The 17633-nt window shown below is 36.1% G+C and overlaps 1 protein-coding gene across 2 annotated transcripts in view; it reads right to left on the reverse strand.

The window, feature by feature from the left end:
* LOC127862170 (tubulin polyglutamylase TTLL7-like) overlaps window positions 1-17633 on the reverse strand; it is a 38917-nt gene that overhangs the window by 1753 nt on the left and 19531 nt on the right. For both annotated transcript variants that reach the window (XM_052401169.1, XM_052401170.1), the window contains exons 8-18: window positions 16942-17158; window positions 16081-16404; window positions 13061-13155; window positions 12606-12753; window positions 11522-11734; window positions 10621-10722; window positions 9829-9953; window positions 7678-7864; window positions 7111-7245; window positions 3137-3217; window positions 301-461 (exon numbers count right to left, since the gene is read on the reverse strand). In XM_052401169.1, coding sequence (XP_052257129.1) covers window positions 301-461; window positions 3137-3217; window positions 7111-7245; window positions 7678-7864; window positions 9829-9953; window positions 10621-10722; window positions 11522-11734; window positions 12606-12753; window positions 13061-13155; window positions 16081-16404; window positions 16942-17158 — 1788 coding nt within the window. The remainder of the gene's footprint in view (window positions 1-300; window positions 462-3136; window positions 3218-7110; window positions 7246-7677; window positions 7865-9828; window positions 9954-10620; window positions 10723-11521; window positions 11735-12605; window positions 12754-13060; window positions 13156-16080; window positions 16405-16941; window positions 17159-17633) is intronic.

Here is a 17633-nt window from a genome sequence, read left to right on the forward strand (position 1 = left end):
GTTTTCATTAATAAACAACTTTAACTCAAAATAAACTTTGCACTCAGAATCCAGAGTTCACTACCAGTATGCCAATGAACTTCAGTCTGGGAAAAAAGGGCTTAATGCAAGTGCCTTAAGGGTCGTCCCAGATAAGCATATGCAGTCGGAACAGGCATATCAGGGATGACAATTTCCCCCTTAACTAGATTTCCTTTAAGAAGAGAATTTTTGAAAACCAAATATTCCATGAAAGCAAAACAAACTGACAATAACAGACATAGATGATTCTCCGCCACCTTATAACGTATGCAAACTCACCCTGAAGTGGCAAAGCAGTTCCACAATCCCTGGCCATGACTCCAGAGCAGACGGTTGAACACTCGGCTGAACACACGATAGATTGGCAGGTTATCCACATCCGGTACACGCCAGGTACGCTGTAGGACCGCACGCACATTTGACCGAACTATGTCTATCACCTGCAGAGTATAGGGATATAAATAAGCATTTCCTGAGAAAACTCCTTTGTCCTCTATATTGGAAGTAAGACAGAACAAGGGCTGTTTGTAAAACATGCATGCCCCCCATATGGGCTCTAAGTTGTAGTGACAGCCATTTTGTAAATATGTTTTTTGTCACTGTGACCTTGACCTTTGACCTAGTGACCTGAAAATCAATAGGGGTCATCTGCGAGTCATGATCAATGTACCTATGAAGTTTCATGATCCTAGCCATAAGCTTTCCTGAGTTATCATCAGGAAACGATTTTACTATTTCGGGTCACTGTGACCTTGACCTTTGACCTAGTGACCAGAAAATCATTACGGGTCAACTGCCAGTTATGATCAATGTACCTATCAAGTTTCATGATCCTAGGCATAAGCGTTCTTGAGTTATCATCCGGAAACCATTTTACTATTTCGGGTCACCGTGACCTTGACCTTTGACCTAGTGACCTGAAAATCAATAGGGGTCATCTGCTAGTCATGATCAATCTACCTATCAAGTTTCATGATCCTAGGCAAAAGGGTTCTTGAATTATCATCCGGAAACCATTTTACTATTTCGGGTCACTGTGACCTTGACCTTTGACCTAGTGACCTGAAAATCAATAGGGGTCATCTGCTAGTCATGATCAATCTACCTATGAAGTTTCATGATCCTAGGCATAAGCGTTCTTGAATTATCATCCGGAAACCATTTTACTATTTCGGGTCACAGTGACCTTGACCTTTGACCTAGTGACCTCAAAATCAATAGGGGTCATCTGTGAGTCATGATCAATGTACCTATGAAGTTTCATGATCCTAGGCCTAAGCGTTCTTGAGTTATCGTCTGACAACCACCTGGTGGACGGACCGACCGACAGACTTGACAGACCGACCGACAGACCGACATGAGCAAAGCAATATACCCCCTCTTCTTCGAAGGGGGGCATAAAAAGCAAATTCATTTCATTTAGATCCCCGCAAAATACATATTGTTTATGGATGGGTGCAAAGCCCTTGATGTATGTTAGTTAGACTCCTTCTAAATTAGGACATATTTAATCAAAATTTGTAACATTTGACCTCAGAGTCTGACATTGACCTTCATCCAATAGACCTGAGTTTTACCTCAGTGACCCACAGCCAGATGAAGGAGAACAAGTGTACAAAGTCATTACAGAATCCTTTGATGCATAATGAAGTAACAGCTAAATTATAAATAATTCATCATTTTGTTATCTTTGACTTCAATGTTTGACCTTGACCTTGCCTCTAAGGTTATGGGACTTGCATGTGACTCAGCCTCAGATGATTGAAAACAACTGAATGGCTGTGACTCATATGTTTTAGGAGATACAGCTCAAGACAGCAGAATCTTATATTAAAAGGGTATTTTCATGTGAAAAGGGGCCATAACTCCCTTATAGACAAATGGCTTGTGTTGCAATTTGACATGCATCATCCTATTATACACTCATACCAAGTTTCAATGAAATCTGTCCAAGCAGTTCTGAGATGTGGCTCAAGACATAAAAGTGTGCTGATTTGCAATACAAAAAGGGTCATAACTCCTTTATTTGCAAATGGTTTGCAACAGCATTTGGCATGCATCATTCACTTATCCATATATGTACTCATATAAAGTTTCAATGAAATCTAAAGAAGCAGTTCAAAGATATGGCTCACAACACAAGTGTTCCTGAAGGACGCAAGAATGGACAGAAGGAGGGATGGAAGGACAACGTCAAAACTTTATTCCTCTGCCTATGGCGGGGGATGAAAAATGTGGACAACAATCGAATAGTCAAAATGTAAGTTTATAACCCTAGAAAACCGTGCTAATATCATGGAATACAAGTGCATGTCATGCAATAAACTGAAGGGATATACTCCTAACATCAAGCAAAGTATTCATAATGCTGACCTTGTCAGCCTTTGACTAGTAGAAAGGAAAGGCAACATAAGATAGATGCCATTAAAGTAATCTATGGGCCGTGCTCTGTGAAAAGGGGATTTAATGCATATGCAGAAAGTGTCGTCCCAGATTAGACTTTGCAGTCCGCCTTAACTGGATTTTTTCTAAGAAGAGACTTTCTTTGAAAATATAATAAAAGCAGAAAGTGACGACCCTGATAAGCCTGTGCGGACTGCACAGGCTAATCTGTGATGACACTTTACATACATGCATTAAACCCCCTTTTCACAGAGCGCGGCCTATATAAATGTCCAATTTCTTCACATACTTGTATATGAATTATCAATCAATTTTATTAACTATTATCAAATCTTAAAAAAATGTCTATGAGTTATGTTATTTGTTAATCCTAGGCAAAGAATGTTTCTTGGTTAGATTAATTTGTCACATGGCTTGCATTATCAGTAAATTAATATTGGCCGAGAGTTGATGATAAATCCATGTACCTTATGATATAAGCCTCATTCTGGGATAACAGGGCTTAATGCATGTGCGTGAAGTGTTGCCCAGATGAGTGTTTATGGTATTTTTCGTTTGATGGTCTCTTCTAAACCAAAATCCAGTGTAGGTGAAAAGTATCGTCCCTGATTAGTCTGTGCAGACTGCACAGACAAATCTATGACGACACTCTACGCACATGAATTAAGCCCGGTTTTCTCAGAACGAGGTTCTTGGAAGAACTATACTGTACCTTTCTCCTCTTGATGGAGTCCAGTTTCACAAGCCAGTAAGAGGCGATCCTGGGTTTGTGAAACTTCCAGTTCTCATATAACTGAAGAAGAGGTTCAAAACAATTACCATGCATGGAATCTACATGTATGAATCTTAACTGATCATTTGATAACTGAATCCATGGATAAGTGAGAAAATGCTGGCTAACTATGTCCCATAATATAAATATCTAAAATTAACTGAGAAATACTGCATTTTTGGTGTGCAATTAACTGAAATCAGCATAAATAACTAGATGGTTTGAATACAATTGAAAAAACAACTACACAATTAAATGAAATTGGTTATAATAATGTCATGAATGAGAGAAAGATGGGTGAGTACATATATTCTCATAAAAACGTTTCAAATTCAAGTTTGACAATTGGTTACCTACATTTGCTCATTAACCATTTCCCCATCAGAAGCAAAGTGACAATGGCTTTTGCAACCAGCATAAAACCAAAACAGCCTGCGAGTCACTGGCTAAAGGGTTAACAATACATGTTAGGCAGAAGTGGGCACTCGAGGATAGCTCTACTCTATTCCCTATGACACTAGTCTACCAATAATACATAACTCAACTACACTGGCCATTAGAATCTTATTAACTAAACACAAATATTAGCTCTGAACGTTTCTATGTTAAATAAACTCATTTCTATTAAGGATCCACTCTATAATTGGTTTGGATGTTACAAACATAATCAGTGCTGTTTCTATTTTAAATTGCATATTATCAAGGCCATTACTGGTAATGGGCCATAGCTGATTATCTGCTCAAACAAGTCATTCATGAGCAATCCAATTGTTTGTATTATGGAATTGTCTGTTCATTTGTTATGTTTTGTTTTTCATTATTCCACACTTTATTTTAGTATAATGAATACAACCAGAACACAGTTACTTCGTTACAAACACTTAGTATACCATAGTTATAGTCTGGAACAGATTTTAAACAATTATCAACTTTTTATTAGCACTGTCAATATAACCCATCCAACTGTTCTCAAAATGTAAAATTCTTCTAATCACAAGTGAATTTTCTAACTAGAAATGCCTGTATCACTGTAAAAGACACTGATGTATCCAAAAGACATGTTTGGACACAAACAAAGGCACTATCTATCCTACAAAAAAACCAATGGGCCATAATTCAGCCAAAACTGGTCACAGTCATTATACTTCTCTTAAATATAAATTAAACATTAAGGCAATTCAAGTGTGACAGTTTGAGCCAGTTTCACTGTTATTTTTCATTGTTTGAAAATGTGAAAGACCAGATTAAAATCACCAATATTTCCCTACAAACCAGAGAAAAGGTTAATCATAAACTAATAATCAGTAAAATGTTACTGACTTAGATGTCACGCATGTAAATAAATGTGTACTTCAACATTCACATAATACCCTACCTGTTCAAAATCCTAAAAGTGACACAAGAATTAGACAATTACATGAGTCGTGTTCTGAGAAAACTGGGCATAATGCATGTCCATAAAGTGTCGTCCCAGATTAGCCTGTGCAGTCCACACAGGCTAATCAGGGACAACACTTTCCGCTTGTATGAAATTTTTCGTTTATATGAAGTCTCTTCTTAGCAAAAATCCAATTTAGGCAGAATGTGTCGTCCCTGATTAGCCTGTGCAGACTGCACAGGCTAATCTGGGACGATACTTTACGCACATGCATTATGCCCAGTTTTCTCAGAACACGACTCACATTATTGTCTATGGCTTCTAAAGTAAAACAAGGGGGCCATGATGGCCCTAAAGCCCTTTTTTTACCTTGAGGTCACAGTACACCAAGTGATCTAGAATTTTACCCCATATGATCCTGAGTCAAAGATGGCCTTGATATTGTAAAGATAAACATGCTGACCAAGTTTCATCATTATTCTGCAAAAAATGTTGTCTCTAGAGTGTTTGTAATGTTTTTCTATGACTTGACCTTGTGACCTAGTTGTGAGGCAAATGTGATCCAGATTCAAATTTTTACCTAGATTTGTCAAAATAACATTTTTAGTTTTGTCAAGATTGGGTTTAAAATGTGGCCTCTAGAGCGAAAACAAGGCTTTTAAAAGATTTGATAGGGTGATACAGTTTTTGAACACCATTGACCCAGATTAGAAATCAGCCTAGATATTGCCAAATCAAACATTCTGACCATGTTACGTTAAGATTGAGTGAACATTGTGGTCTTAAAGGTGGTAACTAGGTATTTCAAATATTGGACCTGGTGACCTTGTTTTTGGATGCACGTGATCCAGATCAGATATTGTCAATATAAACATTTTAACAAAGTTTCATCAAGACTGCGTTTCTATACATGTAGCAATAGAAGGAAAACTGCTTCACACCTTAATGGCCACTTTTTTCAGTAGGCCAGAACTGTTTTTGCAATCATTAGAACAAAATAATGTTCTGAGAAGATTTCCTGAAGATTTGTCTCAAAAGTGACTCCTATCTAGTGTAAAGAAGGTTGCACTTAAGACATTTAATGAAAACTGCCTTATTCCCTGGCTGATTTGTTTTTGAATAACAGAAACAAATTCAATCTTGTAAGAGAAATCATAAAAACTTGTGTTCTAAATAATGAAGATTTGACTAAAAATATAATTTTCAGTGTTCTAATGGTAACACGATGGCCATAAAGGGAAAACTGTATCATCCAAGTCTGCGGATTCGGCTGTGTAGTACTGAAGCGTGATGTGTGATAAACATTTTGACAGCCAGTTTGCAAATTGCAATTAATTAGCGGCGGATTATCGGGTTAAAAGCAAGATGCGACCGTTTGATCTTTTTGTTTCTGCACATGCGAATATCGCCTATTATAACTGGGAAAGAGATTCTTAATTTAAAATGTACTATTTGTAGCTGTTGAATCATACTATTTCAAGCACACATTTATGACAATTATCAGCTAATTAATAGTTAAAAAGAACAACAAAACTTTTAACCGAAATCAACTGATCTACATGTTCTCTGTGCTACAAAGTTTATCCAAAAATCTATAGCTTTCCATGGTTATGGCGTGATATTGTACATTGGTGCATAATTTTCGCGCACTTTTGTCGGGACAAAGGAAATACATGAGGACTTTTTATGCTAGAATTTGTAAACGTCTCGTTAACATAAAACAATCGAGAGTGTGTTTTGGATTACAAATTATTATTCTCATTTGGGAATTAAACAAAACATTTATATTTGTTTTATATTTACAAAGATTTCAATATTAATTTTGATATTTTTAATATTATGCATGAAAAGCCCGATTACCAGGAGGATTACACCGGGTTGCTATTATCAGTCTCTTGAGTAACTTGCCACGATTTTATCGTGGAGGAGATCACTGTCGGGACCAATTCGTGCGGTAGGTATTACAAAGCCATAAAACTGCAATTAACCAATTAAATTATCGATTGATAGTGACACGGGAGTTATTCACGCATAACTGATTCACAACTGTTTCCATCTTAAGTGCATTGAGGCCATACAACGCGCATGGTGTAAACAATGAATCATGAGAATGATTCTTTTTGGCTCATACATGCCAGTCATGTTTCAGCGAAATGCTGACTGAAAAATAAAGACTTAGCCAGGCATTGGTACGTTATTTTTCATTGACTTGATTATGATGATGATGATATTGATGATGATTAGAAGGATGAATATAATTTTTTTTTAATTATAATGTTGTTTTATAGCTGATTTTAGAAACTTTTTTTTTTTAAGAAAGAAATAAAATTATTTTAAGTCTATACATTGTTTAGTACATGTACACATATTTACCATTTTGTTTATACAACAATTGAACAGTTGGCCACTCATCAACTCCAGACTACCTATGACCCAACCCCCTCTAACCCCTCTTAAGAGGCCACCCCGCTTAAGCAGCCAATTTGGCTGTTTCCCTTGACTGGCTGCTTAAGAGGGGTTGGACTGTAGTCAATACCTTATCCAGGATTATGTCGGCTTCTTGGTCTGATTTTCCGGGAAATTTTATCCTCATGTCATTCAAGGCCTGCAGGGTGCGCTTTGTCAGTTCATCCTCCCGTTCTCTGATGATGTTGGTTAGAAATGAATCATCCTGAAACCAAACAACACAAGTCATCAAAACTTGGACAGTGACTAGCTTGGTAGATGTATTTCCATTTAACAGAATCGATGAAACTGTCTTAATGATTAGAAATAATATATTTAATAATGAATTTAATAAAGTGAAATTTATGATTTGTGACCAATTATTTTCAATGAAGATAATAATTTCTATCTAATATACAAACTTTAAGTCAATGTTTCAACGCAAAACAATTGTATCTTATCAAGAAATGTGAAGACGCTACAACAATTTCACACTTCAACCTTGAAATATTCCTGAGCTTTCAGTATTTGGCAAGCTGCAGCCAATCCAACTTGATTTTCTAAAATATACATGACTAAGATTTAAATTAATCATAAAGCTATTTGGTATGCCTAATTTGTTGAATAACTGTTGTTGAAATGTTAAAAAGTAACTCACCACATTTGACTTGTGAATGTGTGTGAACTTTTGACCTCCAGCCTGACGCGACCTTGATCCAGGTCCAGCCGTTCCGCTAACAGGCCTTCCAAGTTGACCTTGACCTTGGTTGACCCCAGAGTTTGGCCTTGACAACACACTGCCTGTACGGTTGCTAACTCGACTGTTGACTGATCCTGGTCTAGACCTAAATACAATAAATTAACAAAGGTTTATGTAGTTGTAGCCATTGATAAACAAGTGATAAGGTGACATGTAAAGCAAGTAACTTTCAGTATAGGTTGCCAAGATTTACCTGAAACCAAATTATGCCTGAATATTTTCAAGTACCATTAGGATGAATAATGTAGTTTTTATATATGAATTGGTTTAAGTGTATTATAGATTATTATATATGAATTGGTTTAAGTGTATTATAGATTATTATATATGAATTGGTTTAAGTGTATTATAGATTATTATATATGAATTGGTTTAAGTGTATTATAGATTATTATATATGAATTGGTTTAAGTGTATTATAGATTATTATATATGAATTGGTTTAAGTGTATTATAGATTATTATATATGAATTGGTTTAAGTGTATCATAGATTATCACCCTTACCTCGGGTTATTTACCTTAAGAAACACAAAATACAAAAACAAAACCTAGTATAAATAAATGTCGTATATATCAAGGGTGTAATTAATGCTACCGGTAATTGAGTTTTTTAGTATCAGGTTACAATTGGCAAGCTATAAATACCGGTACATCATATAAAGCAATGTGTGTTTAATCTAGTAAGATTACTGAAGTAACTCTAATAAATGGTAACAAGTGAATCTTAATGAAAGGTCAACAGTGACTTGTTAAATACTTAACCAATTATTGACTTAAAGCAAGTGTTTAACACTATTATGCATACTAACCAATTGTTACCAGGGAAATAAGTGAAGGACCCTCACATACTGTTTTGACACAAATCAGTTGAACAAATGAGACAATCAGTGCTTTATTAAGACCTTTGATCTCTAATAAATGGTAACAAGCGAATCTTAATAAAAGGTCAACAGTGACTTGTTAAATACTTAACCAATTATATTGACTTAAAGCAAGTGTTTAACACTATTATGCATACTAACCAATTGTTACCAGGGAAATAAGTGAAGGACCCTCACATACTGTTTTGACACAAATCAGTTGAACAAATGAGACAATCAGTGCTTTATTAAGACCTTTGATCTCTAATTATGGCATTGACTCTGTATTATGGCCAAGACTGACTAGCAGCAAAGTGTTATTAAGTTACTAGTCCAAGAGTGAGTTCTGGCATAAGGTAAACAAGTAACTTTTAGTAAAGAGGGGCATGTAGCTAGAAAATAGAAACTTACAGATTGGAGACAGCAAAAGACTTACAGTATAGGGACTGGTAGGTTGGGGTAAGCAACTGACTTGTGGTAGAGAGAATTTTACATAGGGGTAAAAAGTGAAGAGGGACTTGAAGCTTGGAGTTAAATGGTGCTTTGAAGCCAGTGGAAAAACAGGTGACATGAAATAAAGAGGGACTTGTAGCTAGGGGTTTACAAGACAAGAGGTTGACGTTTGACTAAATAAGTGCAAACAAGACCATTGCCAAGCAATATATTTCCCCTACCGACTCCACCATTGTCAGATTATTTTTTTTGTATTTGTTGCCATAGCAACCAGAATTTTTGACGTAGGAAAAAAAATGAAATGACGTGCATAATGTCCACATTGCCATCTATCAATGTTTAAAGTTTCATGAAAAAAATATTAAGAACTTTTAAAGTTATCGCAGGATCCAGAAAAGTGTGATGAACTCACGGACACACAGAGTGCAAACCATAAGTCCCCACAGGTGAAACCGGTAGGGGACAACAAGTATCTTGAAGCCAGTGGTTAACAAGGGACGTGTTGTAAAAAGGGCTTTGTACATGTAGCTTGGGGTAAACAACTGACTAGTAGAGGGTCTTGCAATTACTAATATCCAGTGATAACAAGCAAATAATATTTATTGGTGGATATTTGACTTGTACCTTGGGGTAAAGAAGTGACATGTAGCTAGTGGTGAAATGTGACTTGCAGACAGTGGAACAAGTGACTTGAATAAATCTGTGACCTACATCCAGAGTGTTCACTCACAGACCTGTTAACTATTGCGTTTCTGTAGGGGGAACCCGGTGGACTGATGGATTCACTCATTTCCTCCATGTCTTCATCTTCCTTGTCCGTACTGGGCACAACATCTGAAGATGGCATGCTCACAAGGGGCTGTGGGGAAAATTGTGAATCACTTAATTAGCCCCAAATTTTTTTGGATCATCAGTGTTTATAAGAACAAGAAATATATTACAGCATTTCATGCAATATTTAAAGAATAAAGTAACCTTTCTATAGATTCTTACAACATATTTGATTTAAACCTTTATAATCATCACATGTGAATATAACACATAGACAAGTTAATCTTTTCATGCATAAAAATATGTACACCATGTTGGTGAAATTTCTAATGAATGGATATAAATACTGTAAGAGTTTTAACTACCTAATTATATAAACTACATTCATACTATTCATATAAAACTACATATGCATACATATAATTTAAACTACATACTAATATATCAGATGTGTTCTGTGAAAAGGGGGCTTAATGCATGTGGGTAAAGTGTCGTCCCAGATTAGGCAGTGCAGTCCACACAGGCCAATCAGGGACGACACTCTCCGCTTTTATGATATTTTCTGTTTAAAGATCTTAAATCTAGTTTAGGCAGAAAGTGTTGTCCCTGATTAGCCTGTGCAGACTGCACAGGCTAATCTGGGACAACACTTTTTGAATATGCATTAAACCATTTTATCACAGAGCACGGCCATATATATTAGTAACACTAAATATTCATGTATCAGTGTTTTGAAGGCTTCAGGCTCCACACACCTTGGGCCCCCTTGCCGGTCCTCTCTTGCCGTCTATCAAGGCCATGCGACCCTGTTGTTCGTCTACCTCACATTCAGCTATCATGTCCAGAATGTCAGACTCCTGATAGAATGAGAGGAGTCTTTTTTTTCACAAACTGGTATTGTCTTTATTGTCAATACCTCTCATGTCTTATTATACATGTACAAGTCTATGAAATATGTGTGAAGTACTTTTAAATTGGAATTATACAGATTCACATAAAACATGTTAGAAAAATAAATCACCTTTACAGATATTTGTTCACATAATACTCATTATTTAATTCAGAACGTTACTTCAACTTTTGATTTATACATAATGCTCATTATAAAATGAATGGACTACTTTGCATAAGGCAACTTGGGAGGACAACTGAAATTAATCTTTCCGGGTAAAGTTTCGCTCTTAATTATCCGGTGCAGCCAGCTAATCCAGGACAACACACTCAACAAGAATAGCATCTGTTTGTTTATAGGAAAGATCAATTAATATGCCCCTTTAAGGAATCTCTTTTAGGCATAAATCGACTATAGGTAGGAATTACTTACGCAGAAAAGGTTTATCTCTTTACTTTTTAGCACTTGCCTTAATCCCAGTTTTGCATATGACAAGCCTCATTTTATATATGAGCACAATCTGGGAAAATGGCTTGAGCATAAAGTGTTGTCCATGATTAGCCTGTGCAGTCCACACAGGCTTATCATTGACAACACTATCAATCTTAACTGGATTTTCTCTTTAACTGAATAATACCATTAAAGCAGAATGTGTTGTCTTTGATGAGCCTGTGTGGACCGCCCAGGTTAATCTGGGACAACACTTCATGTACATGCATTATGCCCCTTTTTCCCAGATTGGGGCTCAATATTATTGTGTGTACCTTCAATTTGTTATTATACGAAAGCTGTATCTCTTTATGCATAGAGGGCGCCCTTCCAGCCATGAAGGTCGTGAAGGCAGTCTCCAGGAGGTGAATGTAGCGTTCCTGGCGCGCCTTGTCATCCGTTGGGAAGATGCGGATGAAGCGCCCCCTATTCCGGTTCTCGTATTCCTCTCTTACACCTGCCTTCTTCACTCTCTGTAGAAGTTCTTTCTGAAAGGGTCAAGTATTTAGTGTTCTTTTCTTAGAATGACCTGGGAGTAATTTTCCACCTTCCTGACACCTTATGTCTACTAGCATTTGTCTTCAGTTTTTTAATAAAGCATGAAACCTTCATGATAAAATTATTGGCTGCACTTTTTGAAATATGTTTAAAGATCAGTAGCTATTCAAGTATTTAAGACCAAAATTTAAGTACCAAAACCAATCACGCTGTTAATCTAAATAAACTTCATGTATGCAAATAAACACATCTCTACACGTCACGGTATCTGTTATCAGTGGATAATCTCTTACCCCGTGTAGTGTTTATGGCGATTACCCGTTAAGGCAGGTACCGAGTAGGTACCAAATACTCATTAATTAAAGGGAATAATGATACACTTATAGGGATAAAATCGCCATTTTTGTTTAAATTTGAAACTTTAATTGCCAGCTGAAAGTTTCAATAGCCGATGGCGATTTTGGCAATCAGAAACACTAACATAGTCTAAAAATATTGAAACAAAGAAAATATCAAAAAAAGTGATGGCACATCATTCCCAAAATATTTTTATGAAAAAAAGTAAAGATAAGAAAAATAAAGATTGCCATAGATAATATAGAATAATACAAAATAATATAGAAGGACACAGAAAACTTCCAAAATTGGACAAAAGTGACAGTGATCAGCAAACAGAAATACATTTGTGTACCCTACCCCCCGTCTGATGAGGTGAAGAAAATTTTGCATAATAGACAACAATCATGTCAGAAATGTATCCAAAGATACATTTGGACTATATTTTGTAAACTTGTATGTAAACAGTCAATGCCCATGATCCAATAAAAAACTTGAAATTTGAATGCCCCCACATGTGCTTACCAGTTCGTCTTTGCGCCGCTCAATGCTCGCCCGTTGTCTCTCATACTCTGACATGTTGACGTCCTCACCCGCACGTTTGGTCGGACGGAACAGTCGCTTCTGGGCCTCCATTTTCTGAGCATTCATGTTCTTCTTCTTGTCACTCATTCTAGCAAGCAGAGAGCAATCAGAGAGCAATCAACCAAGTCTCTCACGGGAAAACTGGGTTTAATGCAAGTGTGTAAAGTGTCCTCCTAGATTCGCCTGTGCAGTCTGCACAGGCTTATCAGGGATGTCACTTTTCGCTTTAATTGATATTTTTCATTTCATGAGCTTTTATCATTGCTTAAATTCAACAACATGCACATTTTTTATTAAATTTACTTTTGAAAAGCAGTAAGATCACTGTAAAATGCAAATGAGTACACTAAGATAAAGCTAAATGTTTTGGAAACAAGTTTATATTCCAAACTTACTTGATATTAAGTAATCTAAGTGTATCCTCAATTAAGGCTGACTTTATGTCAAAGTCAATCTTTTCATCAGTTCCAAAACTGGGGGATCGATTTATCTGAAATTTGAAATAAAAATTGTTACAGCAGAATACATATGAAAGTTTCATGCATAATTAACTTCTTGATTAAAGTAACATTACTATTCAAAATCAATGAAAAGTTTGTACAATTGTTCGTAAAATAAAAATAACAGATTAAAAATCAGTGTTCCTTATGGCAATTGCCGAAATTTCAATGTCAGATGTGGTCTGGTAAAATTGATGTTTGTAGATACAAAATGCTCGTTTTTATTATTGTTTTGCATATCTATTCATACGACACATGAACACTAAAATGGTGTTCATGTGTCGTATGAATAGATATATTCGCAGCAATTAATTGTGGCCACAAATAAATAACAAGAGCACCGCCTTGCGGGTGCAGACCGCTCATCTATTTTCTTTTTAAAGCTGAAGGGACTCTCATTTTCAATCACAAAGGAGGGAGGGGTGGAGTGAAGAGGGGTGCATTGTGTGGGGGTGTGGACATTTATAACATTATCTTCCAAAAATGCGAAAAAAGGAAACAAAAAAATCGGGGGGGGGGGGGTGGGGGAGGGGGGTGGGGGGGGATTCTTGGGTGTGATGGTTGGACGGTATTTCAAACATAAAATAATCAAAATAAATAGTTTAGTTTTTTAACCGTTTAAAAAAAAATTGGGGAGGGGGTGGGGTGGGGTGGGGGGGGATATAGTGTGAGGGTGTGGTGGTCATTTGTGAGATGATCTTAAAAAAAAAAAAAAAAAAAAAAAAAAATAGGGGGGGGGATTCGGGGGGGGGGGGATTCGGGGGGGGGCACGGGCGATGGTTTGGGTGGAGTCTATTGTGGTATGTCAGGTAAGAGTAGTTTTGTCAAAGTATCAATCAAATCTAATCATAAATTAAGAAGTTATGGCAATTTTAGCAAAATTTAATCATTTGACCTTGAGAGTCAAGGTCATTCAAAGGTCAAGGTAAAATTCAACTTGCCAGGTACAGTAACCTCATGATAGCATGAAAGCATTTGAAGTTTGAAAGCAATAGCCTTGATACTTAAGAAGTAAAGTGGATCGAAACACAAAATTTAACCATATATTCAAAGTTACTAAGTCAAAAAAGGGCCATAATTCCGTAAAAATGACATCCAGAGTTATGCAACTTGTCCTTTTACTGTAACCTTATGATAGTTTGCGAGTGTTCCAAGTATGAAAGCAATATCTATGATACTTTAAGGGTAAAGTGGACCAAAACACAAAACTTAACCAAACTTTTAATTTTCTAAGTATAAAAGGCCCATAATTCCGTCCAAATGCCAGTCAGAGTTACATAACTGTGCCTGCACAGTCCCCTTACGATAGTTAATAAGTGTTGCAAGTATGAAAGCAATAGCTTTGATACTGTAGGAATAAAGTGGACCTAAACACAAAACATAACCAAATTTTCAATTTTCTAAGTATAAAAAGGGCACATAATTCTGTCAAAATGCCAGTCAGAGTTACATTACTTTGCCTGCACAGTCCCCTTATGATAGTTAGTAAGTGTTGCAAGTATGAAAGCAATAGCTTTGATACTTAAGGAATAAAATGGACCTAAACACAAAACTTAACCAAAATTTTCAATTTTCTAAGTATAAAAAGGGCACATAATTCTGTCAAAATGCACGCCAGAGTAATCTAACTTTGCCTGCCCAGTCCCCTCATGATAGTAAGTAAGTGTACCAAGTTTGAATGCAATAGCATTGATACTTTCTGAAAAAGTGGACCTAAACGCAAAACTTAACCAAAATTTTCAATTTTCTAAGTATAAAAAGGGCACATAATTCAGTCAAAATGCACGCCAGAGTTATCTAACTTTGCCTGCCCAGTCCCCTCATGATAGTAAGTAAGTGTACCAAGTTTGAATGCAATAGCATTGATACTTTCTGAGAAAAGTGGACCTAAACGCAAAACTTAACCCGACGCCGACGCCGACGCAGACGCCAACGCAGACGCCGACGCCAAGGTGATGACATAAGCTCATAATTTTTTTTCAAAAAAATAGATGAGCTAAAAACGATCATTATGTATCTACAAAAATCTATGTAATCATACCACACATGGCGTTGAAATTTTGGCTATTGCTATAAGGAACACTGATTGTTAAGGTAAATTTATTTTAAGAAATACTTAACGAGATTTTCGTTGATTTTGAGCATTATAGAGACTTTAATAAGATAAATTCAATTCAATCTATTTTATGCTATCAGGTAGTGTGTTTTAGTGTAAGTACCCGGTATTAGTAGTAATCTTGTTATTTAAAGTGGCATATTTGATACAAAATAAGAGCAGGATAATAAGTATTGTCAAAGACAAGATACCTATACAAATAATGCACATATATTATAAGTTATAAACAATTGTGTGATATCTTCTTTTTGAAATCATCAAAACTTTAAAATAAGCCTTTTCCACTTGAAAGCAAATTGAAAATGGCTATATGCAACCAGCATAAAACCTGAGTAACTCGCAGGCTGTTCAGATTTTATGCTGTTTGCTGCTCATCAGTAGGGTTTGAATGAAACCTCTTAAACTTGAATCTAGTAAAACCAAGAGATGTGTTTGTCAGAAACACAATACCCCCTCACTGCGCCGCTTTGAAGCCATTTATCTGACCTTTGACCTTGAAGGATGACCTTGACCTTGATCTTTCACCACTCAAAATGTGCAGCTCCATGAGATACACATGCATGCCAAATATCATGTTGCTATCTTCAATATTGCAATAGTTATGACCAAGGTTAAAGTTTTGGGACAGAATGACAGAGTGACAGAATGACAAACAGGCCAAAAACAATATACCCCTGATCATTCGATCCGGGGGCATAAAAGGTTTTCATTTAATTTTTTAAGGGACTACAAATCGGTCAAAATTAGTATCTGACAAGTGAAGAAATAATGAACAAGTGACAAAAAAGGGTGAAAATACCTCAAGAAGCCATGGTCTCATTTTCCTGTCAATCATAACGTCAAAACCAAGCACCTCAAAACACACCGAGTCACTACAAGGGGAGGCACCAGGCCTGCACATCCTGTACGCATGCAAGATATGTGGCTCTGACACGATCATCGTCTTTACGATCATGTCACTAATGTTTCTCCATAGCAACGAGACATCGTAGTCGTTCCTGCGCAGGTGTTCATTGAGTGATTTTATGGATCGCTTGCTACCGGAATCCATCGAGGTTCCTTTCTCGTAGAATTCATTGTGTTTATTTACAGAATAGTTGGTTAAATGCATATAAAGATGACTCTGAAACAGAAGAATGATATAATCAGCCTCAATATTGGAAAACAGGGCTTCATGCACGTGTGTATTGTCCCATACTTTCCACTTTTGTTTTTCGTTTGACGAAAGTCTTTTTTAGCAAAAATTCAGTTTAGGCTCAAAGTGTCGTCCCTGATTAGCCAATGCAGACTGCAAAGGCTTATTGGGTTGTTATGCATTAATCCCTGTTATTCAAGATAAAATGAATTTGAATTTTAGTATAACACATTCAGGTATAATCCATATACAAGAATTCTGTGACAGTTGAAGTCACAAATTAAAAAAAAAATATTCACATTTTTTTATAGAAAAAATTTGAATGAAACTATGAGGAATCATGTAATAGCCTACAATTCACTCTTTACTTTTGACAGAAACTTGTGTTGTTTCTTTCAGGGCCAATTTAAAAATTCAAAAAAAACAAAACATTCTCTTAATTTAAACACTTTAAGTTAAAACACTGCAAAATAAGACATATTACACATAACTTAATAACTCATTATATCAGCAAATCACACCTACAATGTTATTTTCAGCAGGTGGCAGGTATTTCTCTGTACTCATTCGTACAAGTCCATCATTAAACAAGAACAACCGCAGGGGGTCACATGATGATACAAGCACATAGATACGAAGATCAAACTTGTAACCATCCAGCAATAATGGCTTGTCCATGTACTCTTGGACTATGAAATTCTCTGTTGTTGGGATTTTGTCGATGTTACGACACAAAGAGATTCTGAAAAATAAATTTGCACACTTTATCCCAAGTATTTAAACAGTTTTACAAATGCTGTCATTTGTTTCAGTTTTAATGAATACATGTATATTTATGCATCTCTGTTTTTCAACAAACAGCTTAAATTACACAAAAGTATAGTCACAAGGACAAATTAGCACGATCGATGTAGGTAAGCAGTATTATAGGAAATAAACATTACAAATAAACATGGCCAAGCCAAAACACCATGTTTGCAACATTGATCTTATTTTTCTTTATTTTGTAGTTCCAAGCTAGGTCTTCCTGTAACTCACCAGCACATAGAAAGTCTGAGCAAAATCTTGATACAAAGTTATTGAGTGGAACCAGTTTATCTATTTTTAGTTACATTGACCTTGATCAACCTTTGGTGCCAAAATGCTATTACAAGGCACAAACAGCACAATACCTCAATCAAAACCTAAATGAGTCGCGTTCTGAGAAAACTGGGCTT

Source organism: Dreissena polymorpha, chromosome 16 (assembly GCF_020536995.1).
Source record: "Dreissena polymorpha isolate Duluth1 chromosome 16, UMN_Dpol_1.0, whole genome shotgun sequence".
NCBI lineage: Eukaryota > Metazoa > Mollusca > Bivalvia > Myida > Dreissenidae > Dreissena > Dreissena polymorpha.